Source organism: Simochromis diagramma, unplaced genomic scaffold, assembly GCF_900408965.1.
Source record: "Simochromis diagramma unplaced genomic scaffold, fSimDia1.1 OVJJ01000753.1, whole genome shotgun sequence".
Taxonomy (NCBI): Eukaryota; Metazoa; Chordata; class Actinopteri; order Cichliformes; family Cichlidae; genus Simochromis; species Simochromis diagramma.
In genome coordinates, this window is record NW_024387523.1 from 13,121,972 (window position 1) to 13,146,105 (window position 24,134).

The window sequence follows — 24,134 nt, forward strand, 5'->3', positions numbered from 1 at the left end:
TATATATATATATATATATATATTTTTTTTTTTTTTTATTTTTTTTTGCAAATCAGTGTCAATAATATGAATTTGTGTTTGTCTTTTCAGTGTTTGCTTTTCAAACTGAAATGCTGTAAGACCTAAATGTGTAGCATGTTAAACTTCAGCTGGTTACATGTGTTTCAGACCCTTCCTGACAGTGCCGTCTCCACCTATGCTGCCTCACTAAAAGACAAAGGTGCCCTGGTCCCTGCACTCTACAAGGTCATCAGAGAGAACTACAGTGACGTATGTAGATATAAATCTTTTATTAACTTGAAAATTAGATTGTAAAAGTCTGACCACCCAACCTTTAACCAGTACTTAGTATTTAGTCATGTGTTCAGTCCGACCATTTACCTGCTTTGTTTTTGTTATTGTTATATTTTTGCTCAGGCTTGATAATCTTGTGTTTATGGATGTGTCAGATTTGCAAACACACTGTGTCCCTCAAGCAGTGCTGTGTTTATACCCTGATCTTACCGTTGAACCGTAGATGCTAGTTGCAAAATTTGTTGCCAATGAGTTGGCAGTTCTTGTCTCGTGATTTTTACTTTGTTTTTTATTTTAAATGTTGTGGCCTAATTGTATGCCATGTGTTTTTTCTCTTTTGGATATGTGTCCCATGCAGTTACTAGAGCCAGTGTGTCACCAGTTGTTTGAGTTTTACCGGAGCGGTGAGCCGCAGCTGCAGCGTTTCACGCTACAGTTCCTGCCAGAGCTCCTGTGGAGCCTCCTGTCCGTCAGCGCAGCCAGAGACCCCCACACCTCCGGCTGCATCGAGGCCCTGCTGCTAGGCATTTACAACCTGGTGAGGGAGAGGGTGAAGCACTTGTTGCAGTTGTTTTCTAGTTGCAGAGATGAAGCTCACGGGTGATCGGTTTTATTTATTTTTTACTAGAGGTGAGCTGCTCTGGTTGACCGCAATAAAATGTACTGTATCTAGTGTTTTAAGTGCACAGTAAGGAAAAACACTAGAAAAGTCCTTGATCCTTACCAAGTGGAAATTATCATGCAATTTGCCAACAAAGAGGACTTAACTGCTCAACTATTTCAGGGATCTGCGTCATGAGTTTTGAAAGATTACTTTCTGCCTTGTTAGACAGCCGTGACAGGAAATACGGGGGAGGAGTGGTGGAAACAGTGACTTTGCACATATACACTGATGGACAGCACCTTGCAAATGCCTTTTTTCATTTGCAGATAGATGGGAGTATTAGAAGTGATTAAAGTTTGAGTTGTATTTCATCCTTTTCAGCTCCGAGTGATCTATCAGCAAAGTCCACTGTCTCCTCACTTCCTCTCTGAATACCAGAATAGGTCAGCTGTCACTCAGCGTACTGGCTGGTTCCCATTAATCTGTTTGACATTAACATGCACATAGAGGGGCACCAAAACCCCGCGGTTTGTGCCTGTGTGAGCACGCATGCATACATATGAGTGCACACCAACAAAGTGTCAGTAGGGAAATGAGACCCTCAGGTTTATACACAGCCACCCACACATGGCGGATGACTGTGCTCGAAGAGATCAGCACACGCTCTTTAGAGGTTTGAGGGCAGACGCAGATGGAAAAAGGGCTTTTTTATTTTTGCTTTCGCCCACATAAGTTTTCCCTCTTCCTGTCTTTCTCTTTTACAGGAAATAGTTGATAAGGATGGACAGAGTAAGGTGTTATCTTTTACCGTCCCTTCCCTCTCCAAACCCTCAGTTTACCATGAGGTGAGTGTGTCCTTCATTCAAAGTTGTGCCAGGGTTGTTTCTGCAGAAATGTACTTACATAGACTGTATCCACCTCTAGCCTTCAACTATTGGCTCCATGGCCCTTACCGAAGGAGCTCTAGCTAACCATGGGCTGAGCAGAGTGGTGTACAGCGGGCCTCACCTCCAGAGAGAAACCTTCACAGCACAGAACAGGTAAGACAGTCATGTTGGTTTTAAAATGTGCTTTACCTGTAGCAGGATGTCAGTCTGTTCGTTTTCAAAGTGGCAGCAAACACCAGCTAATTAACAAAATAAGAATGCACATAAAGGAAGATGGAAAATCTTATCAAAAAAGGTACTTTTACTTATTCATTTGTGAATGCATGCTTTTTATTATAGCCTAAAAAGGACACATTACCTTTAATAACAAACTGGCTAAAACAGATTCATGATGACTTGTGTACTGATGGGGAATTAAGCTGCTGCCATGGTTTTTTTTTATTTTTTTTATTTTATTTTAGGGTAGCTTCAGCTGTGGCCTGTGGCAGTTGTCTCTGCCTTGTTACATTTAAACTTGTTATATTGCCATTAGGGTTTCTTAAATTATTCTAACTCAGATGAAAGACTGGCGGCCATGTTGGCCTGAACTGAACGTCCTCTGCCTTAACCATTTTTAATTTTAACAAATCGCTTGTTTTCCAGTTGGAGAATTCTTATTAGACAAAAAAGTGGTGCATTTAAAGATCTCACACAAATATTTTGAATGTTTTGGTTCTTGTTATCCTAATCCTATCATATCCTGTACAGATGGAATTTCAGGTTTTAAGATTTTGGTGTGTCTTACGTAACGTGCCATTTCAAGTGTTTGTTTGTGTTATTGAGATTTGAGGTGCTGACCTTCCTCCTGCTTTGCTACAACGCCGCTCTCAGCTACATGTCCTCCACCTCCCTGCAGTCCCTCTGCCAGCTCAGCTCCAGGTAAAATATATACACATAAACACACACACGCCCACGAGCATTAGCATTTGTGGGTCACTACAGCTGGGTCAGACGCACACAAACTGCTTTCCAACTTTATAGCTTGTGTTGCTGAAGTTCTAGGTAATATTTTATGGAGGCAACTTACAAACACACACACCCACACACTCATGCGCGCACACACAACCGCAGACGCGCGCACACACATACACACACGTTTGCAAGTTGCTGCTTATCTGATCCTCTTATAGACTTTGCTGCCAGAGAGAGCCAAGATATCGCTATTTGGCAAAGAGCTGCAGTGTACACACATCCCAGCTCAGTAATCTGAGCATTGGTCTGCTGAGCTAAAGAGAAGTCATCAGCCTCGATTTCTGCCTAACTGTTTGCTGTGTTAGCAGCACAGTACAATGCATAAAGCTTCTAATATACAGGTGTTACCTCATGCTTTTTGACTCCTCTGAAGCTTGTTAGATGCATGGTGTGTGTGGGTGTGGTTTAACTTAGAATCTTGCTTGGTGAGTTTCATCTCAGCTCGCCACACAGTTAAGTAAATGGCTTTAATGGTGCTGCAGCTAAGTGGCCCACTGGAGTGGTTTCTCTGCTTCCGTTCTTACTCATCTAAACCTCTCTAATGTGTTTTTATTGGTTATCTACCAGGGTGTGTATTTGTGGTTACCCACGGCAACAGATGCGGCGGTACAAAGGCATTAACGCACGGCTCACAGTCACATCAGAGTTCCTGGTTCAGCTCATCACAGGGATCCACTACGCCTTGTGAGTACAAACGCACACGCCAGCACACAGTGAAAGTTCTCATGGCGTCACAATGTCAAAGTTGCGTTGTTAAAAAGATTCCACAGAGATTGGGTACAGGAAGCTCCTGATACTCGTTAAGATAATTAGTGCAGACAGTTTATGTTCCAAGCTTACATTTTATAAGTGATGTGAAAACGTAATTACAATCTTTTCTGTTGTCTCAGCTAATTTCTTTAAATTGTACTTAATTCAGCATGTCAGATTAAAATAAAATGATAATAACAATAATCCCTTAATCTGTTTTAGACCAACAAACTGTGTGTGTGTGTGTGTGTGTGTGTGTGTGTGTGTGTGTGTGTGTGTGTGTGTGTGTGTGTGCGCACATTTCTGCCCCTGTGTAGGTGTAATGGTGAAGTTGACCTGGGATCCAAAGCACTGGATGACGTTCTGTATCGAGCCCAGCTAGAGTTGTTCCCCGAAGCCCTGTTGGTGGGTGCAATGATATTTTTCTGCCACTATCACACCACCTCTAAGTGTGTGTCTGTGTCTTTAAGTGTAAGAGAGAGGGGAGAGCATGTGATGGTTGTGCACATGCTGGCTTCTGGTTTTGTTTCATGCACGGCACAGTATACGGCATTGTCTTGGTGTGTGTGTGTGTGTGTGTGTGTGTGTGTGTGTGTGTGTGTGTGTGTGTGTGTGTGTGTGTGTGTGTGTGTGTGTGTCAGTCAGTCAGTCAGAGTGCAAGCAGAGTGTAATCCCACGAGATTATTTACATGCTTTCCACTCTGCTCCGTTAAGCTATAATCCTTGCGGCCCAGGGAGTAGAGGATTGAACCCGCACTTACAGTATTACTACACAGTTCAAGGTGTGCTCCTTCACAACAATCAAAACAAACAGCATTTACACTCATATTAGTAACAGTGGTGATGGTTTATTTTATTTTTTTCCCGTGTAAAGGAGTTGCACATGTGATACTGTGGAAAGTTTAAAATGTCTATTTTGTGTTGTCGGTTTCTGTGTTGCAAGTGGAATACACCAGGTGGCTGCTAGCTTAGCGTGACGTGGTGGCGTGTCCCTCATGAGACCAGTGTGCCGAAGCCTCACAGACAAAAGACATGTTGTGTTGTGATTATGAGTCTTTCTGCCGTGTGTTACGTGCTCAGCTGTTAGGAGATTATTAGTACAAGTGCCCCGTGAGGAGCACTAGGAACAAAGATTATTGTATAAAGACTTGTGAAATCCATTTCAGTGTGAAACACAAGGCTTTGTTTTCCTTCTTTTTATTTTGCTTCTTCCGTTACTTAATTCCTGCATGTCTACTATGTGCAAGTGAAATTATTGATGAGATGTTGTTGGATTAGCCACTTGACAGAACATCAGCGTGTACTTCATGTCCATCCTGTGCTTGGTTGATGGGGTCAATTTTCTAATGTAGTTGAAGCAGGGATGCTCTGACATAGTGTCTGAATATCATATGTTGGCTGATATTGGTCATCAGGAGCAGAGCTTCTCCTGTTTCACATCAGGTTTTTGTTGGCTAAGTGAAATACTTAAAAAAAAAAAAAAAAAAAAAAAAAAAATTATAATAATAATAAATAAATAAATCAGTTTTAAGTAGAATACGTTAGTATCAACATCAGCTATCAGCCCAATTGAAGGCTCAGTGTGTGTACATCCTAAGTTGTGCTTGCTATACATTAGTACTGTTTTATTTTTTTGGTTTTTGGTTTTTTTTTTTTTTTGTGCCCAATAAGAAAAAACAGAAATGGAAATGAAAGTAGAAATTTTCTGTAAATTTTGGAGCTGTAAAATAGCATACACCTATAATATCGACAGCTTTGTAACTTAGCTTAAAAACTCTAAATTTGGCAGTGCACAGTAAATCCTCGGCACTTGATCTTGCATAAAAACATAATTATAGTAAACACTTTTTTTAAAATGGTAAAAATTCTGCTTATGTTATTTTTGCACTAATGCAAATTCACACTAGCTTTCGATAACAGTTAGTTGTAGTAAAGCTGCTTCAGCAGAGTTTTATGCCACCTGAGCCTGAATGCAACATGAGACTGCTGTATTCTTCCATCAGTCTCAGTTCACTTCATACTAAGATTAGTGTGTGTAAAGATGTTGGGGCATAAATCTTCTTCTTTTTTTTTTTGTTTTTTTTTAATAAAAAAAAAAAAGTCTGAATACAGCTGGTGTGAAGTGTAACAGGTGTCTGACTAATGGTTAACCATGACCTGGGACATAAATTTACCATTGCCTTCATAAACCATAACTCTCTTTAAACCCAGAAATTTTAAACATTACCTAAAAATAAAACTTGAACTTTGAAACCTAAAAGAGCAAACATAGACAACAGGCTGTAGTTTGTCTATGAACTTTATTACATTGTTAGATGATTGTGATAATATAACGACATCTGCTGTGCAGCTAAGGAAGCTTTCTGGCAGAATTGGAATCAATTGAACTATAATTAAATTTAAATTAAAAACTATAATAAAATTATTGGTTTTTGGGTTATTTTTCCATCTTGATGGGTGCATAATTTCAGTGTGGCCTTCATCTGTGTGCTGGCTTCTTGAACTATGCACTCAGTCATCAGAACTTTGAGAACCCCCATGATCTAAGGCTCAATGTCTTTCTCCTAAAATGTGTTACAGAGTAATAGACTGAACTGTGAAGCAGTAAATGTGTGATTCTTGTTATCTCCAGGTGGGTAACGCCATTAAGTCATCACTGCACAGTGCAGCACTGAAAAGCAACAATAAGGAGGGTGCGCGGAGTATTCAGGTGGAGATCACACCTACCTCCTCGAGGATCTCCCGCAACGCTGTTACCTCCCTCTCAATCAGGGGACACCGCTGGAAGAGACATGGTGAGACGCATACACAGGCCTAACACAAACTTGCCAAACAAGAGTTCCTACACGCTTCTCTCATGTTTTAAAAAGAAAAAGGTAAAACCAACAAATGAATTTAACACCAAAGGAGAGAGCAAGAGGTTTAGATCTCATCATGCGCTTTCCCCTTTTTCACTGTGACAGTCGACGTGTTGTTGTCATCCCTCATGGAGCCCCTCAAGATCATAGATTGCCCATCCTCAGCTTTCTAACTAGTGCCGTCCCTCTCCGTCTTAGAATCTGCTCATTGAAAACCACCGCTTCCTGTCTGATTTCTGAGAATACTCTTGAGATGCTGGCAGCACAGGGACAGAACAGCCTGCCAGGCAGACAGATTCAGCATGCCACATAAATCAGATCAGACAGAGTGCAGGTAGTGTTTTTAAAGTAGGATACTGGTAGAAAATGTGTGTGTGCTTATCTTTTGTGCAGTTTCAGCCTTGTGCCGAAGACTTTTATTAATATTATAATGACCACAGAACAAATGAATCAGACTTCCATTACCCTCTAGAGTAAATGATGGCAGCCTCTTTGTGGTGCAGAATTAGGAGAGGGCTGTTCTTTTCCCAGTGTAGCTACGTCTGGGTAAATTACAGCCTTGAGCTAGTTTAATAAGTAGGTTTCACATTGAGTCTAACGCCTGCTTTTTCTGTCACAGATCGTACTTTGGTGAGTTTATATATAAAGCTTTTGTTATGAGCAGATGATGAAGGAAAACAGTATTAAGTATTCATTTATTTGCGAGGATGCGCAGTGATCTATGAACAGTATTTCATTTAAGTGCTGTGTTCGTATTCACTCCCATTTAGCATGTACGTTGACCATGTGTTATGTTCTGATCACTATGATTTGTTTTTTATTTTTATTTTTCTGCCATTACATTGATTACCTGTTTGTCTCTGTGTTTTTTCTGTTGTGTCTGTGATCTTTTTTTTGGCAACCTTTTTTTTTTCTTTTCTTTTTTTTCATGTACCTCTGCATGAAATGTGCATGTGCGTGCGTGTGTCTATATGTTTGTGTATTGTTTCACTACCCCGTCCATGCACCCACCCACCAGCAGAGAACCAGGAGGTGTGTGTAGACGGTGAAGCTGCGGTGGGGGGCGTGGCCATCCCAGAGATCAATGTAACGGGCGTGAGCGGTGATCGAATGCCCAACGGGGACTCCCTGCGGCCACGCCCCGATGGCCGTTCCCCGACAGACGGCGACATGATGGGTGCCACCTCTGAGGTCAGCATGGACCCCCGAGGTCATGACTCCAGCATACGTCTGGAGGTCAGGAGGCAGAAGTCTGTGAGGCGAATGGTGGAGAATGAGGGGTCTGGGTCAGCCTCCACAGGGAGGAACCAGTACTAAGGTCCTACCCCTCCTTCCCCTTGCCCCACTCATGGGGTAACCTAGGTAACCAATTGTGGGGGCGTGGTCTAAAAAAGCTGCATGATCTTTTTTTTTTTCCCTTTCCCCCCCTTTGTACCTGTTTGCGTTGGGTTCTACCCTCCTCTCACTGTGCTGCTCCTCTCATCTGTCTATTAAGCATCATTCATTTTTACTCTCTCCTTTGTGGCTAAAGCTTCTTCATAAAGATCTCCTGCTGGAATTTCTAAAGGGCAAATGAATTATTTAAGATGCCACTGAATAACAGATCAATAACCTAATAAAAAATGCATTAAAGTCAAAGGAATGACATGTGCTTATGATGAGCGAGTTGATGACATTAAAAGCAGAGCATTAATCAGAGAGGGGAATAGTAACGGTGTTAAAATGAGACTTTCCTGATCGGTGAAGGTCACCCCAAAAGCCTATACTCACTGATAAGTCATGATGACCTTGAATAAAAAGACCTAGATATCTTTGTTAGCATATCGAGGAAACTCCTGTGTTTTCGCCGCAGTTATCAGAGACCTTCTTGGTCTGTTTGCCTCGACACATTACCCCAGGTTGCACCTGGTCACAGATTACTTCCTTCTGACTGGTAGGTAGGAACTGAGAAACGATACGTTGGTCTTGAATTATGTGCTTTCGCCATATTTAAATTTAGAATCCAATGAGTGCATATTTGTTTTGAAGAGGTTAAATCTGAGCACGAAAGACTGTAAGTGTAACAAGACCTGCTTATCTGTTTTTCAGCTGTTCTGGTGTTTGTGTTACAGTGGTAGCATCAGATTAGAAATGTGCGTTTGTGAAGGTGGTTGGAAGCTCACACACAGTTGTGGATGCATGAATTCAAGAAAACAGGAAAAGTTTTCTTGTGTATTTAGAGTTAGTGAAGAGAGAAAAAATATTTAGGGTGTGCCTTGGTTTGCTTCCCTTACTTTCCCTTCATGGTCTTTCATAGGTTTTGCTCTTAGATGCTGTCCTTTCCTGCTTTTGGGATCAAACATGCACTCCTCTGCCACTAAATTACTGACTGTTGTCTCACAGAGCTGCTGGGTCTCTTAACCTGTGTACTGTACCCGGACTTACTGTTTCTGGTCAGGTGGTGAAAGATTGCAGTGTGAGGTCGCCACCTGCTGGACAGTGATGGACCTCCTTTATCATCCAGCAGCATGATATTGTGCAAAATTCAAACAAGCCTCTAAAGGATTGATTGGATTAGACTGGATGACAGATGAGATTCTTCACTTTTGACACGTATGCCGTTTTCTCATGTTTCTCTTGTTTCCTCTCCCCTTGTCTATCTCACAGACGCAGTGGATCTGGGTTCCCCGGATGAGCTGATGGATATTTCGGAGGTGGATGAAGGGGTTTGGCCAGGTGGCGCGGGGCCTGACATGACCCCACCCACCATCACTATCAGCAACAGTGTCACAACATTGAACCTGGGGGCCAAAGCCATGAAGAAGTGTCGGCTTGGCGGGCGGACCAGCAAGGACAAGGACAAGGAGGCGGGCCCTCTAATGCCGGGCCGGGCCGCCAGCGAGAACGCAGAGCTGTCTGTTAAGCGGCTAACGCTCACTTCCAGCCAATCGGTGCCCAAAGCGGGAGCCCTCACCAGCCTGACGCGCACCGCCAGCGCCGTTTTCTCACGCTCCTTTGAGCACGTGGCCAGCGGCAATGCCCCTCCCTCAAGCAACCACACCACCTCCGAAGCCGGCCGCTACTCCTGCAGCCTGCAGGAGGAAGGCTTGGCGTACTTGAGTCCAGCGCCAAATCACACACAGCGCTCCCCCAGCATTAGCGTTCATCTCGGCTCTGACCTTTGAACTCAAGTGTGACTCTTGACTCATCTCTGATCCTGTGACCCCATACCTGTGACCTGGAACTCCAAGCCATGCTAACTGCAGTTGACTGCAAAAGAAACACTCCAGCTGTTTCCCCCTTGTCACTCCATTTTTTTTATTTTATTCCCCCCCCCGGTGTCTTTAACTCTCTGTGCTGTGAAATGCCGAGCGCAGTCAGAGGCACGAGGACGCCGCTTCCAGCTTTGTCTGACTTTTAGCAGTGCGCTCGTGACCTGGACATAACTGTGGTCGTAAACGAGCGTGCTTAAAATTCAAAATCACTAAGAAACTATGTGGAAAAGTACTTCAAAAGTGATCTAATCTGTATTTGTTGCCCTCTGCATGGCTTTTCCATACATCCATCCTTACCGCCCAGGTTTGTTAAAGGGCACGTGTTGAGTGCGCGAGCATGTTTGTGAGTGAGTGTGTGTGCGTTGACTTTATCTGTACGTACAACTGTTTTTAGATAAAAAGGCTGCTGATTGATGAAGTGAAATAGTTGATTCTCCTAGTTGGAACACTGTTTCTACTACTTTTATAAAAAATAATAATGATGATGATAATAATAGATTCCTTCCCATAGCAATACAAAACTGTTCTATTCAGTGTTTTTTTTTTTTTTTTTTTTTTTTTTTTTTTTTTTTTTTTTTTTTTTTTATATTTTGGGCTGTTTACTGAATCTTCCTTCTGTTGGCACTTATCAGAAGTTATGCCTGTGCTTTATTCGTCCTAAAGAGAAACAAAAAACCTACAACTAAAACATTAAAAATCAACCAGTATGATAAGAATCTGGTCTTTATGTTTACAATCACACAGTATTCTCATTAAAGATGGAGAAGCAATATTACCCCTGCCCCACCAACCCCCCCACCCCCCTCGCTCCTTCCTGAACTGCTGTGTATTTGATGGCAAAAATTTAAAACTAAGACAAAGAGGATTTGGGTTTTTAAATGGATGATGGCTGTGTGTGCGTGCGTGTGTGATTTAAGTATTAAATTTTGCACATGGAAGAACAAATGAGTTGTGTTTTTCAGCGCTGGTATTTTCTTATTCATGAGAAAGTTTTGACTCTCAAACATTGTCTTTCCCTGTAAGAGAAAAATGCTTTGTTGCTCTTTTTTTTAAAGGTTCCAAAGTGATTAAAGAATTTGGTACTTCACAGTAAAGTTTTCCGCTGACTCGACCTTAACTGTGGAAGATCGTCTGAAGCAACAGGGCATCTTTCCCGTCCTGTGATCCACTCACCATTCCAGCTGTTTGTAGTGCTTTAGTGACGTGTTTCCTGTGTCTCCTCTTGTCGTTCATCACTGCACAAGACATGGTGATATTCTCTTGTACCAGCAAACAAATAAAAACTCCAACCATCAGCTAATTTTGATGTCTTAAATCAAGCGTTCATGCTGCTCGACCCCCAAGCAAACTTGTAGTCTGTTGTCTATATACTAGAGCTGTGTGTCTGTAGCGTGGTGGGACAATAATCATGTTTTTCTGTGTGTGGTTTAACAGAATGTGAACGGGTAAGCTGTTGTTGTACATCATACTGTTGTACTCAAGACCGGTTATATTGGCCTTTCTACGTCTGAAAATAACTCACTGCTACAACTTCTGGGAATAAAGTGTTTCTATATTTCACTTTTCTGCTCTTGTGTTTGTTTTTTCTGCTCATCACTAAACATCACACTAATAAAGTCACCTGAAACCCTTTCAAGTTTTTATATAAAGCATGCACATACAGGACTGTGACAAGTCTGGAGTCACCCCTCACTTCTTATTTTTAAAGTGATCTTGAGCAGTAGCTCTCTAGCCATGCAGGGAGAAGGCATGCTGAGGTACACAAGAACTGGACTGAAAATCAGTAGATACTGATGACTCCAAAGACACTGCCAGTGCAGTGGAAACATACCTGAATAGAAAAAGATACAACACAATGCTGCCAGTGATGGATTACTAAAGCAGTGTGGGATCATTTTGACAGCGAGCAGAACAAAATGTAGCCAACATCTGGAGAAGAGCTTTGAATGTTCTTCAAGAATCCTTAAGACTACTTCAAGAAAGGGCAAGTAAGCTTGCCTCAGTGTCTAGGCTGTGTTGAAGAATAAAGGTCCTAGTATAAGATATTGACTTTCAAGCTCTGTTTGCCTGTCTTACTGTATTTCAGTGTGTCTTTAGGATTTTGTGCATCTGTCAATAAATAACTGCTCCCATTTCCCATTTTTTTTCTAGCAAAACTGCTCCATAGGTACAGTATATAAGTTTAAACCATGTGTGTGATGTGATTTGCTTTCTGATGATCTTTATGGTTGTCTACATCCACAGTGGAGAAGAACATTGCTCCAAACTATTGACTCTGGGAGGGCCTAATGTTAGTTAAACGGTCTTATCGACTTAATAAAGTTTTGGCTTTAATTAAAGCCAAATCCGCTTAAAGAAAACTGGCATAATCAGTAAAATCATCTCATCGAGAACATGCTATCTGTTTCTAAAGTTAAAGTGTGGCAGTTTAGCATGTAAACTCCAACCAGCCGCCGCTACACGCCCATCCACAAGGAGGCGTCCTATGACAGCTGGAGAAGGTAAGTGTTTAGCTCTTCAACGTCACTTCCTTTTTCCTGCCCTTGGAAGCAGCACGAGACTGTCTGTTCGGGATCATAACATGGCTAAACTGAGCAAAGAGAGCAAACAGCGGCTGCAGCAGCTGTTCCAGTGCGGCCAGTTTGTCATCCGATGGGGTTTTATTCCAACCGTGCTGTACCTCGGTCAGTATCCGAATAGGAGTGAGGGGTATGCGGCGAGATGATGCTAATGCTAACCGGTTAGCGCAGCTTCTTAGCATTAAACTGTATTTTCTTCTGTCCCGGTGAGGTTGACGTGTTGTATTGGGGCCCTCGTTAAAACAGCATATCAAACATAACATGATTAATAAAATGTTGCGAGCCCCAGTTTTATTTTTAAAAAACTGAAGTGTCTCTAGTCTATCAGCTATGGCTTTGCTGTACGTTGTAGAGGAACTCATGTAGCATGAACTCATGCTATGGATTTGTATGGCTAATCAGTTTTGCCTCAGACAGAAATATTATAATTCTGATCATTTATCAGTACTGATACATGTGAGATTTTATCAGAGGCGTGAGCATTAAAGCAGATGCCTTTGTGTCAAAGTAACTGAGAATAAAACAGAAAAACATGAAGGAGATTTTCCTGGCCTGGATTTTTATAGCAGATAACCTTTAAAATATTCTGCAATATTACATAATTTTAAAACAATATGTCTGTCTTCAGTATTGAACAGCAGAAATTAGGCTTTCTGATACGAGGTGGGTAATAAGCGAATGAATAATGCCGAAAACAGAGATTTGAGATGGGAAGCTGTTCTTGAAGTACAGAGAGAGATTTTTATCGTGGTGGAAGCCAAACAGCAAAAGTCAGAGGGAATTAATGACGACATTTATCAAATTTGAAGCGTAATTTAGTTTAATGCTCAATTCCGATTTTTTTGATCAAATCCGATTTTTTTTTTTTTTGTCTGGTTGTTCACACTACAAATAAAATGTGACAGAAAACGCGCTCTAGTGTGAACCCTCAAGCGGCCCGCATGCGCAAAAGAAGACGTCACACACTACACGCTCTGTTTAGACCCAGACCAAACAGTATTGTTTGACTGATGGCCCTAAATATAAAGACTTGTTTCGGACTTTATGTTTCCTAATTTTGCTTTAAATTATAAAGTTATTTTGTTATTTACATATGGCCTAATAATTATCCCTATTGCTGTTTTAGAGAGGAGCGGTGCTTCAAAGGATAGTTGCAGATTTCTGTCAGAATCTGCAGATTATATAGTACAAATAAAACAACGTTTCTCCAATGTTGTCTTCCCAACAGTTTCACTAACATCTACACTAGATGGTCAGGAAGTGTTCGGGCGCTTCTCCGGCGCTGATAATTGGCGTCTGTCTTGTGTCAGTGACGTAAAAGACAGATGTAATGTGACACGACCATTCAAGCAGCAGTCACTTTCTAAAACATCAGATATGTATCGGATTCAGTACCACATACGAAAGTGACCTAGGTCGGATTTGAAAATATCAGATTTGTGCTGTTCAAACTATTATACCATGATCAGATATGGGTCGCATAGGGTCAAAAAGTCGGATTTGATGCGCTTTCGCCTGCAGTGTGAATGTAGCCTTTGGTGTTTTTTTTTTTTTTTTTTTTAAACCAGTGCTGATAAGGCAGGAAAAGTAAGTATGGAGATGTATATGAGCTGCTCTAAACACGTGTAACATATATTCACATAGGCCGTATATAAATATAAATATAAATGTCTCTTCTGAATTTTAAAGCAAAGCAGGCCAAGAAAATATGAGCGATTTTAAAAACAAAACAAAAAAAAACAAACAAACAACAACCCAAAAGCCCTCAAGCAGTCAGCAACAAAACGGGGTCTGAATTTTAAAGGCGAAAGGTTATCTCTTTATCTTACAAGAAGACCCAAAACACATCGCTTGTCTGTATGTAAATCAATAAGATTTCAAAATTGCCCAAACAGCAAGTTTACTGATATTGATATATCTGGTATAGGCCAATATTGGCTCTTATTTGTTGCCCACTCGCAAACATAACGCCAGCGGTGGAACCCTACTTGAGGTTTTTAGAAAAAGGGAAGGATGATGGTTTATCATGACATTTACCACACATAGAGTTGATTGGGTGGCCTGCCCAAGTAAATTAACAGACCCCTGGTATATTTTCTGACTCATATTTTTTTTAAATTTTTATTCTTTTAAATTTGTGGACAGTCCCTTCACTCTTATTTTGAAAGTTAAGTTTATGCTAACCTGCTAGGATTCCCATGTTGTGCCCCCACCTCCGCCACAAATGCATATCATTCTGTTTGCAGCACTTTGCTGACTATGCGAGTTGAGTTCCCTTCTGCTTTAATGATGTAAACTGTGACCTTGTGTGCCTTACGGGTAACACGTCCCTGTGGTAGTAGATTCAAAACAGTTTTTCTTCAGACATTTCTGTGATCCTGAAATAGCTGGCTGTGGTTTGAAGGAGTGTTGGGGAAGACCTGTGCATCACTGTATTTGGGAGCTTTGATGGGGAAGTTGAAACTTTTGCATGGCTGTGGTTTGGATTATGTGGGGGGAAGTTGAGACTTGTGCATGTGTGACCATACGCCTTAAGAGATTCCTCTCAGTATATTGGAAACACCAACAGTGATGTCACACTTTCTCTCATTTCCCTCCTGCTGAGCCTTTTCTGCATGTGCAACTCATTTACTTGAGGAAGAATAGTTTTAAATTAAATACATGCTGCTGTTGGGTTACCACCATTTTCTATATATTTCAAGCAAGTTAAACAACTAGTATATTAAATGATGAATGTTTTCACGCTATGGCTATACCACATATATTGTGTCAGATAATATTACGCAAGAGCAAGAGTTGTGCGTCAGCCTCTGATGACAATTTGGTGCCTAAACATGGGGCTACTTCAACAGCCTCCAACATCTTTGCAAAAGATACAAGAAAACTGAAAGAGGCAAACGCGTTTCACCACTTGAGGCAAAAACATAGTCGATATGCACTACGAGGCTACAAAGGAGATACTAGCAGCTGGTGATGTACCACCCAAATGGAAAACCATTTACAGCACTGCTGGAGCGATCACTAGTTAAGACAGGAAGAGCAAGTGGTGTTGTGAAACAAACTGAAGTAGTTACATGGTGGAAAAGCAGGACTTGACAGTGGGGGAGTCTGGCTAGGCCACTCCATGACCTTAATATGCGTCTTTAGCCCCTCCTTTGTTGCCTTGCCAGAATGTTTTGGGTCATTGTCATGCTGGAAGACCCACCCACGACTCATCTTCAGTGTCCTGGCCGAGGGAAGGTGGTTCTTTTCCATGATTTTACAGTACATGGCCTTGTTCATTGGACCATTAATGAAGTGAAGTTGTCCTGTACCCTTGGCAGAAAAACATCCCCAAGCATAATGTTTCCACTTCTGTGCCTGACTGTGGGGATGGTGTTCTTTGCTTCATACTCAACATTTTTCTTCCTCCAAACACAGCAGGTCGAGTTGACGACCACACTTTCTCCTAAACCTTCTCTGAATAATTTAGATGTTCACTGGCAAACCTTAGACTGACCTTTAGATGTGGCTTCTTGATGCCAGGAGCGTCTGTAATTGATTGGCTGTGTGGCATACAGAAGACATTCGGTGGGAGCCCGAATTCTGGATGGGTTGTAGGGGATCACCCCTAAGGCTGTGTCACTGCTGTTGCACCATAATACTGCTGCGGATGCTATCGGCACCTTCTTTTAATAAATTCACACTTCAGATTAGGAAGTGTGTCATCAGTGACAGCTCAGTGGGAAATATCTATCATTTACTTCCACTTGTGATTGCTGCTGCCTGCAAGCTGCAAGCGGAGCAAAAAAAAAAATTCTTTTCTACATTTCAGAAATCTTGTTACGGAAAACTTTCTTGAAATATCGTGATGTAATTTGAAGGCTACGTGGCCCATCCCGGTTTCACACATGAATGAATACCTTCCTGCACTTAGCTCAAATCAGGACACTCTGGATCAGAAACATTGGTTAAGGCGAGGGTGCTGAAGGGGTCGAAGCATACAGGAGCTGTAAAGTTGGTGACGATTTCACTGGACACCTACGTGTTCTGTTATCACATGGAAACAATCACTCTGACTTTGCACTGGATAAATGGCCTGTATTTGTATAGCGCTTTAATAGTCCCTAAGGGCCCAAAGGCGCTTTACACATCCAGTCATCCACCCATTCACACACTGGTGATGGCAAGCTACGTTGTAGCCACAGCCACCTTGGGGTGCACTGACAGGCGAGGCTGCCGGACACTGGCGCCACCGGGCCCTCTGACCACCACCAGTAGGCAACGGGTGAAGTGTCTTGCCCAAGGACACAACGACCGAAACTGTCCAAGCTGGGGCTCGAACCGGCAACCTTCCAATTACAAGGCAAACTCCCAACTCTTGAGCCACGATCGCCCCACGATAGATTCTGATACACCCGTATGTAATTAAACTTAAACACAGTGATCACCTGACGGGTCTAAACAAAACAGCCAAAGAAATCAGGTTTTACCCTTGATATTAGGAGAGTGGTAACAGGAGGCTATTTTTCGCCTTCTGGGATCCTCTTATCTTTTTTTTGGAGAATGTCTTGCGTCAGGCTCAACTACTTCCTTGACTTTAAATGAAGGCAGAAGTATCGATATCGGGGGATATGAATTTGTAGTCTTCTGCTGCTTGTGGAATGATCTGATCTAAGCTAGTTTAATGAAAGCAGGATGTTTTGCTGGGTCTGTGCATTCTGCTGACGCACTGTAATCACTGAAGTAGCAAATGATTTGCTTCATTAGTTCTCAACAGGACAGTATTTTTACTCACTGTGGCTCGAAACTAGTTATAAACCACAATATGAGTAAAACCGGTGCTCAAATTCATATCTCCAAATTTGAGGGACCACCCCCACCCCCAAAAAATGCTTTCAATAAGGGGGATTTATGTTTAGATCTTGCCATCATCGTATTAAGCCACATCATTCTTTTCTCATCTTTAAAGTTTCAGTATATTCTCTTTTCCTCTGTCATGTGTGCACCAGCGCTTCAGCACTAATCGAGCCCCACTCATTTGAGCCTTAACATTCAAGTTAAGGCATTACTCCCTTACGTGGTGAAAATAAACCTAAATGGTATGGAGCTGAGCAGTAGAATAGTGCACTTTACATGAGTTATTTACACATTATAAAGTGTACAAAAGAAGTTATGTTCAAGGGGTACAATGTGGTTTTGTGTGGGGAAAAATATTGCACACGAGGACTGCACTGAAATTCAAAACTGTTAGTTGGTGTCTTGTACATTTGAGCGTTCCTTACAAGAATCACCTCATAATTCTTATTTATGGTTTTGACTTACAGGTTTCAAACGAGGAGCAGATCCAGGGATGCCTGAACCTACTTTCTTAAGGTAAGACGAATCGGTCTGAGATGTGTGTAATAAAATAAAGCATCCTACTCCTAGATCCAAAGTCAAATAATACATCGGGTTTTTTTGGGGGGGGGGCGAGCTCCTGACCAACAAGATTTATGTCCAGTCTCATGAAGTAGGGTCATTGTAGGGATTATTCATGTACACTTAGACCATGTACATAAGGATGAAAATACATTATATGTCAAAACAGTTCATTCTTTAAGTAAAACTGCCCATTTAACAAAGTTGAATGATAGCTTGAAGAGAAAAGGATGTGTGATGTCTTAATACCCGCCTTGGAATACTGATGTGAGGCTATTTTTAGTCCTGTAAGAATCTCTTATCTTTTTTTATTTCTGTTTTTTTAATTTCTTTTTTTTTTTTTTTATAAGAACCTGTTGCATCATGTACGGCTTGTCTGTTATCTCAGTATAGATAAACAGGAAAAAAGGTAACCTATATTTACCAGAAACTGAGCTGCTTGTTGCGCCTCCTCCGCCTTCCCAGTCTCAACAGCCCGTTGCTAATAATATCAGTGTTTGTTTTTACTTTATATAGAGATTTGATTTTGTTTAAATATGAGAACAAACAAATAATTCAATATGAAATTATGACTTTAGTTAAGCTGTGGTCATTGTTTTCAATATTTTAGAAATTAACATGTACATTTAGTGTCTTTTTTAGCATGTATGACGATGCTGGTCAGGTACAGGGATGGTGTAAAGTGTGCGTGTTAGTCCCCATAGGGAAATAGTTCCTCTGCATTTAACCCATTCACCCAGTGAAGCAGTGGGCAGCCACCAATGCAGCGCCCGGTGAGCAGTGTGTAGGGACGGCACCTTGCTCAGGGGTACCTCAAGGTAGCCGTTCAGTGGAGTTGAACCCCCGACCTTCCGATCATGGGGCCACCACTCTACCTACTGAGCTATCCCTGCCACATGGCACTGAGAATAAGTGAAAAAAAGCAACCTATGTCCAAGGAAGACTTTAAAAGACTTTCAAAAAACTTGGAGAACTGTTGCTCTACACCACTTAAAAAAGTTACAAGAAAGTCTGGCTGCTTGGAAGCAAAATATAAAGAAATGAGAGTCGGCACAAGACTTTTGCACCGTTCTGCAAAGCATTTAAACATGATGTACAAGTGGTATGATAGCAAAATTCTCTATTTTGCATTTTAGTGGATTATCTTAAAATCATGAGATGTAAATAGTTTTTGTTTGTTTTCCAGGACTTTAAAGCCCCTTTTCCATCTGTACCTACTCGGATCGACTCGGCACAGTTCGCCATGGTTTACAAGGTTTTCCATTAGGTCATAATACCTGGTTTTTTTTTTAAGTACCTGCTTGGCCCGGGTTCCAACGATCCAAACACATATTAAAATGTGACATCATCAGACTGTATACCACCGATTGGCTGGTCAGTAGCGTCACTCGATGGAAACAACTGTGTTCCCCGAGTCTGACAAAAAGCCACGGACCGAGCAGTAGGTTTATTCTTGCCTCGACATCCACCTTTTATGTAGCCTTTGTTTTGCATGTTAATTACATCGCGGGACGCTTTGATGCGTTGCTGTGATGACAACCACACACGCTGCGTAGTACTGAATATAAAGGAAAACCAGTCAAGTCGTGGCCAATCCATGGCGAGTCGATCCAAGTAGGTACTAATGGAAAAGGGGGTTAACTGTTTCATCCCATGGGGGGATGTGGGGTTTTTTTGTTTGTTTGTTTGTTTGTTTTTTAAATGCACTGCATTCTGCTGAGCTGCGCTAAACAACATCCTGTACAACTCAAAATTGTTAAGTTTTCAGGACTTCTGTGTGTTAGCAGCCCATGTAACATAGTTACATAGTGATAGTTGTGATAACGTTTGTAAGCATGTTTTTTTTTTATATATATATTTTGGCAATGCTGTTAATACATCACACTATTATTTCCTCACTATGTCAGTAACATATTTCCAAGGATGTTTTAATATTGATTTTCTTTGTTGTCTTCTAGCTTGCTCTGGGGCTGAGGAACGTCTTCACACGACCAATCCCTAACCATCAACCAAACCATGTGACCCACCTGTGACTGGACGAAATGGACTTCTTTTGCTTTCCCCTCTAAAAATAATAATGATCAGATGACATTTGTACATTGTTTCTCACTATCTGTAAAGTGTTGATTGGATGTTATCCATTTCCATGTAGTCTGTAACTATGGTACATGTACAGAGATGTGTGAACAGGTTTGTCCCTTGAAATACACGCTGATTGGACTATCAGTTGGAGGGTTATTTTTTGTTAATGCGAAGCACTGATGTTTGTTTCCTGTTTTTTTTCTTAGTTTTTATTTGTAATTTAACATTTCTGAAAATAAATCCTCAAAGAAACGACTCTTTTCTTCCTTAATATAAACAATCCAGTCGCTTTCATGCAGAAGAAACTGATAGCAAATATTTTACTGAGCAATTATAAAGTTTTGATATATCAAATGTATCAATCTTACATGGTAATGATGAGTCATAGTCATAGATTAACGGGAACATTTTCCGTCCACCTTTAAATGTGTGTATATTAATGTGTTGAGTTGACTGATCTAAATCTAACTGTCAACATTCATGCATTTGCAGAATGCGCTGCTGCGTTGAAATGTGTGAAATGTCGGGGAAAGAATAAGTCCTTGCTTTTTATGCAAATGATTTGTTTTTATTTCAGCATATGCAAAAAAATAAAGTCAGTTGTGTTACATAAGAGATCACTGTACTGTAAAATTCTTTAACAATAAATAGTAATCAGCACCAGAAATGCTAATTACAAGTACAGTGCAAATTGTATTTACACTGCATTTCTCCTGCACAATAGATTTTTCTCTAATAAATAATCTCTACCAATTATAAATAAGATAAATAAGAATAGCACAGCAGGTGATTCTACATACACAGTATGTTGCTGTGGGGCCTGCTGTACCCAGAGGAGGTTATGATCTTGAGAAAGTAGGAGTGTCAAAACCATCCAGTTTTCCCTGAGTTATTATTTCATAACTGAATGTAATTTGAGCATTATTCATCTTTTTAACAACTGGTATCTGCTGATTGGTTCAGTTGCTTTTCCATTCTACAAACAGCTCTTTTCCCCTCACTCAGGAAGGCTTTGAGGGCTCTCAGGATGCTGTAGGCGTTCAACTTGCTGTGGTAAGGATCTGGGCTGTTGACCTCCTTGAGAAGCTGCTCCTCCTCACTGCTGGTCAGCGGTGTGACTTGATTGCTGTTTTTCATCTGTGGGTCAGAAGAGATGGTAGAATGAGGTGTTATTTAGGAACAGGACGCAGAAGTGAAAATGTGACAGTACTAAGATAACAGGCATTCTGGTGAAACAGTGATGTAGTATGAGAGGTGATGTATTTAATTGAGATTTTGTGCTACCTATCACTTCTGCTCCTCTCACATTTACAATAGAAATGTTGTTACTGGGCTTTGTGACAGCTAAAGGTAGAGAAGTCACCTTTTATTGTGAATTTTACTTTCAATATCTGTATGTAGTGGATTGTTTTTTTTTTCTGAAGTAAATCTACTTTATCTGTCTTCCTAACATTACTGACAGGAAAAACCCAAGAGACTGCTGCAAAGTCAAATTTGACTTTTCCTCGGAGGATAGTTAAAGACGCGTGTCAAACCCACCTTTCCTTTGACCATGCCGGCCAGGTCGATCAGAGTGCCGATGTTTGACGGAGCGTCGGAGAAGTTCAAACTGCCGCGGTACTCCTTCTCTACGTGCTTGAGTAAAACCGAATAGATGAGCAGACCCTTGGCCAGCGTCTGGAGACAAGTCTCCTGCACAAAGGAGAGAAGAACAGCCCGAGTTATCGAACTAACCCCAACCCCTCCACCGACCTTTGTTAGTGACGGCATTAGAAAAAGAGAAAGGAGCTCTCACCTTTCTGAACTTGGTAATATTGCAGTGCTTCGGGATAGAGGCGGGGGTGTGGGAGTCCAAAGCTTGATCGCGATTCTCCAGAGTCTGGAAATGGTGCTCAAACTAATAGAAAAGAATTAAAATACAACTTAAATAGGCTTAAATAGGCTGGGACTCTAAAGTATTTTAGAGTCCCAGGGGTCCGAGAGAACCCCAATCGGACTTGATGACACCTGTTAATCATAGTTAATGAGCAGGCCCTTACCGCTTTCTCGTATTCTTGAGCTGAGTCAAAGAGTGACCTCCATATATTAAAAGGCTTGACAGTGGACATCTCCGCCTCCTCCGTCTCCTCACCTGAGAAGTCACCTGCCACACTTCCGTCTTCAATCGGAGCGCCGGAAGCGCAGAGAAGCAGAGCGGCCAGCATCACCGCAGAGAAAACGTGCACATCTGCTTGGGGAGACAGAACAAGAATGAACGAATGAATGAATGAAAAGAGGAAGATACGCAGGAAACTCGCGCACCACAGCCTGCAAATTACTTACTGAATATAGAGGGCATGGTGCGCTGCTGGGAAGCACTTGTCAAGTTTCCGCTGATGCTGAAGGCTGCCAGGGCCAGAAGGAATTGGCTTGTATCTGAGATGCGCTGTTTTTATACATTCCTCAGACGAATGGGATTTTCCAATCCCGACTTGCAAAACGGAATTAACAGTAACTGCGTCATGAAGATTTGATGAAGATCATGAGTGTCTTCAACAGGACCAGTTGATCCTTATTATAATCATTATTATTATTATTAAATTTTTATAAATTACTGTTGTTATTATTATTACTGTTGGTGGTGGTGCTTGATTGCTATTATTATGTTGTGAGAATTTTTTTATGTATTATATATTTTATATATACCGGTTAAATGGCACTTTTATAAATAATAATAAATACATATATATATATATATATATATATATATATATATATATATATATATATATATATATATATATATATATTTATTGTGTATTTATTATTATTTATAAAAGTGCCATTTAAGTAATTTTTTTTAGCAAAGATTGGAGAAGTTATAAAGCACAGAGAATCATCATGTAAAAAAATCCCTATGATATTTTCAGCTCAAGAATTTAAAGGGAAAATCCTTCTAAAACCAAACATTTGCATAGCAGCATTCCAGTGCATTTAGCTTGTAGCAACTTTATATATCAAATGATATAATGAATAAATAAATAAATGAATAAACAATGCGTAAATACATACACACATACATAAATACACTGCACAAGCAGATGAAATGATCAATAGATGGAACCCCATTCATTATCATGTACAGGAATTATACATTTATTTGCATCACATGAAAATGAGTCTAAACATATAAATGTACCGTTGTAACCAATGTAATGGGAGTTATCTGAAAAAAATACACACTCTCTTGTGTTAGATGTGTGAAAGCAAAAGGAAAGATTAGAGATTCACGAGGTAAAGCTATGATTTGGCAACTACTTAAGTACATTTTGACAATTGGTGTGACAAAACTGGGGTGTCACTGAACATAGTATTTATCAGACAATCAACTGAGTACTAACATGCATTTGAAGTTAAAAGGGGTTCTGCCTTATTTTCCCTATAGAATAATTGTGCCCTATATATCTGATAATATCGTGCGTCATAATAAATCAGACAATTTACAGAACAGCAATTTTTTCATACCTTTAATACAGTTTGCTTTACATACTTTCAGCCATAATAATTTTAGCAAGACTTTAAACATTAGCAGTTTGCCATCTTTCATATGTACACATGTAGACTAATAAAATTGGTATTTATTTATTTATTTCAAACATTAACATTTTATTTTGTATTACTATAAAATGGGGGTTTCACATTTTCAGTGAAAATACACAGTAAAAAATCTGCGAAATAAAATTGCTTTCTGTCTCTAAGGAAGCTGTGCTAAATTTCAATAGAGTGACCTCAGTGAAGCAGCTCGTTAAAGGAAGAACTGCTGAGAGATTTTACTGTTATCACGGACAAGTGTGTAACTAGCATATCCTGAAAATGCAATGATAAAGCATGATGACCTAAATATCACAAATATTTCCCATCAGCAGAATATAAAGGTTGGAAAGTATAAAAACCCATTAAATCATTTAGGGTTTTGATAAGACAAGTCATTGCTCAGTGATGTTCAAAAACGACAGCTTTTCAAGAAAGCCAAACCTTTTGAAGATAGTGGTGGGAAAGATTTGTAGCTATGCATCGAGTAGATTAGGCTGTGACTTCACAAAAGGCCACTCAGAGGTTATTAATGTTACATTAGACTCACATCCAAACTTTTAGGAAACCTTTTGATTTCAGCTTCTGCGGTAGAAACAGCAATCCAAGATAAATCTACTTCAAATTAAATATAAGCCTTATTTTACCGTCATATTGATATTACACTTTTATTAACTTTACCGAGTAAACAGTACTGTGGAGTGAAGAGAGAGTGTGGACCCAAATGCAGACACTGGCAATGGACTTAACTGAAACGTGCCTTTAATTGTGGCAGAATCAAAACACAAACAAAAGCGAAGAAAGACAAAGACTAAACTGTCAAAGCCTAAACTGGGAGGAAACTA

The 24,134-nt window shown here is 40.6% G+C and overlaps 2 protein-coding genes and 1 long non-coding RNA gene across 8 annotated transcripts in view; 1 reads left to right on the forward strand and 2 right to left on the reverse strand.

The window, feature by feature from the left end:
- fam126a (family with sequence similarity 126 member A) overlaps positions 1-11,218 on the forward strand; it is a 25,917-nt gene extending 14,699 nt beyond the window's left edge. For 4 of the 6 annotated variants that reach the window (XM_040020786.1, XM_040020785.1, XM_040020787.1 and 1 more), the window contains 9 exons: positions 169-270; positions 653-832; positions 1,663-1,743; positions 1,823-1,938; positions 2,608-2,703; positions 3,364-3,480; positions 3,864-3,951; positions 6,179-6,341; positions 9,051-11,218. In XM_040020786.1, the coding sequence (XP_039876720.1) occupies positions 169-270; positions 653-832; positions 1,663-1,743; positions 1,823-1,938; positions 2,608-2,703; positions 3,364-3,480; positions 3,864-3,951; positions 6,179-6,341; positions 9,051-9,568 (1,461 nt within the window). In that variant the 3' untranslated portion in view covers positions 9,569-11,218. Of the gene's footprint in view, positions 1-168; positions 271-652; positions 833-1,662; positions 1,744-1,822; positions 1,939-2,607; positions 2,704-3,363; positions 3,481-3,863; positions 3,952-6,178; positions 6,342-7,422; positions 7,767-9,050 lie in introns of all 6 variants that reach the window. The other 2 variants (XM_040020791.1, XM_040020790.1) reach the window with 2 other exon arrangements.
- Positions 4,985-16,463, reverse strand: LOC120726824. Its single transcript, XR_005694382.1, has 4 exons — positions 16,304-16,463; positions 15,296-15,298; positions 10,664-10,668; positions 4,985-5,000 (listed from the first exon to the last, which is right to left on the reverse strand). It is a non-coding gene; the product is annotated as an uncharacterized LOC120726824 (long non-coding RNA).
- Positions 16,464-20,334: 3,871 nt separating this feature from the next.
- Positions 20,335-21,999, reverse strand: LOC120726823 (interleukin-6-like). The gene is made up of 4 exons (XM_040020792.1): positions 21,759-21,999; positions 21,515-21,616; positions 21,259-21,411; positions 20,335-20,856 (listed from the first exon to the last, which is right to left on the reverse strand). Exons 1-4 carry the CDS (start codon positions 21,921-21,923, stop codon positions 20,653-20,655), a joined length of 624 nt encoding a protein of 207 aa, XP_039876726.1. The 5' UTR covers positions 21,924-21,999; the 3' UTR covers positions 20,335-20,652.
- Between the last annotated feature and the right edge of the window lie 2,135 nt (positions 22,000-24,134).

Coding starts and splice junctions, on each gene's coding strand:
- LOC120726823 (XM_040020792.1), bottom strand. CDS start 21,923: ATGCTGGCCGCTCTGCTTCTCTGCGCTTCCGGCGCTCCGATTGAAGAC. Junction 21,617..21,758: donor CTCAAGAATACGAGAAAGCG/GTAAGGGCCTGC, acceptor CTTTTCTATTAG/TTTGAGCACCATTTCCAGAC. Junction 21,412..21,514: donor ATATTACCAAGTTCAGAAAG/GTGAGAGCTCCT, acceptor TCCTTTGTGCAG/GAGACTTGTCTCCAGACGCT.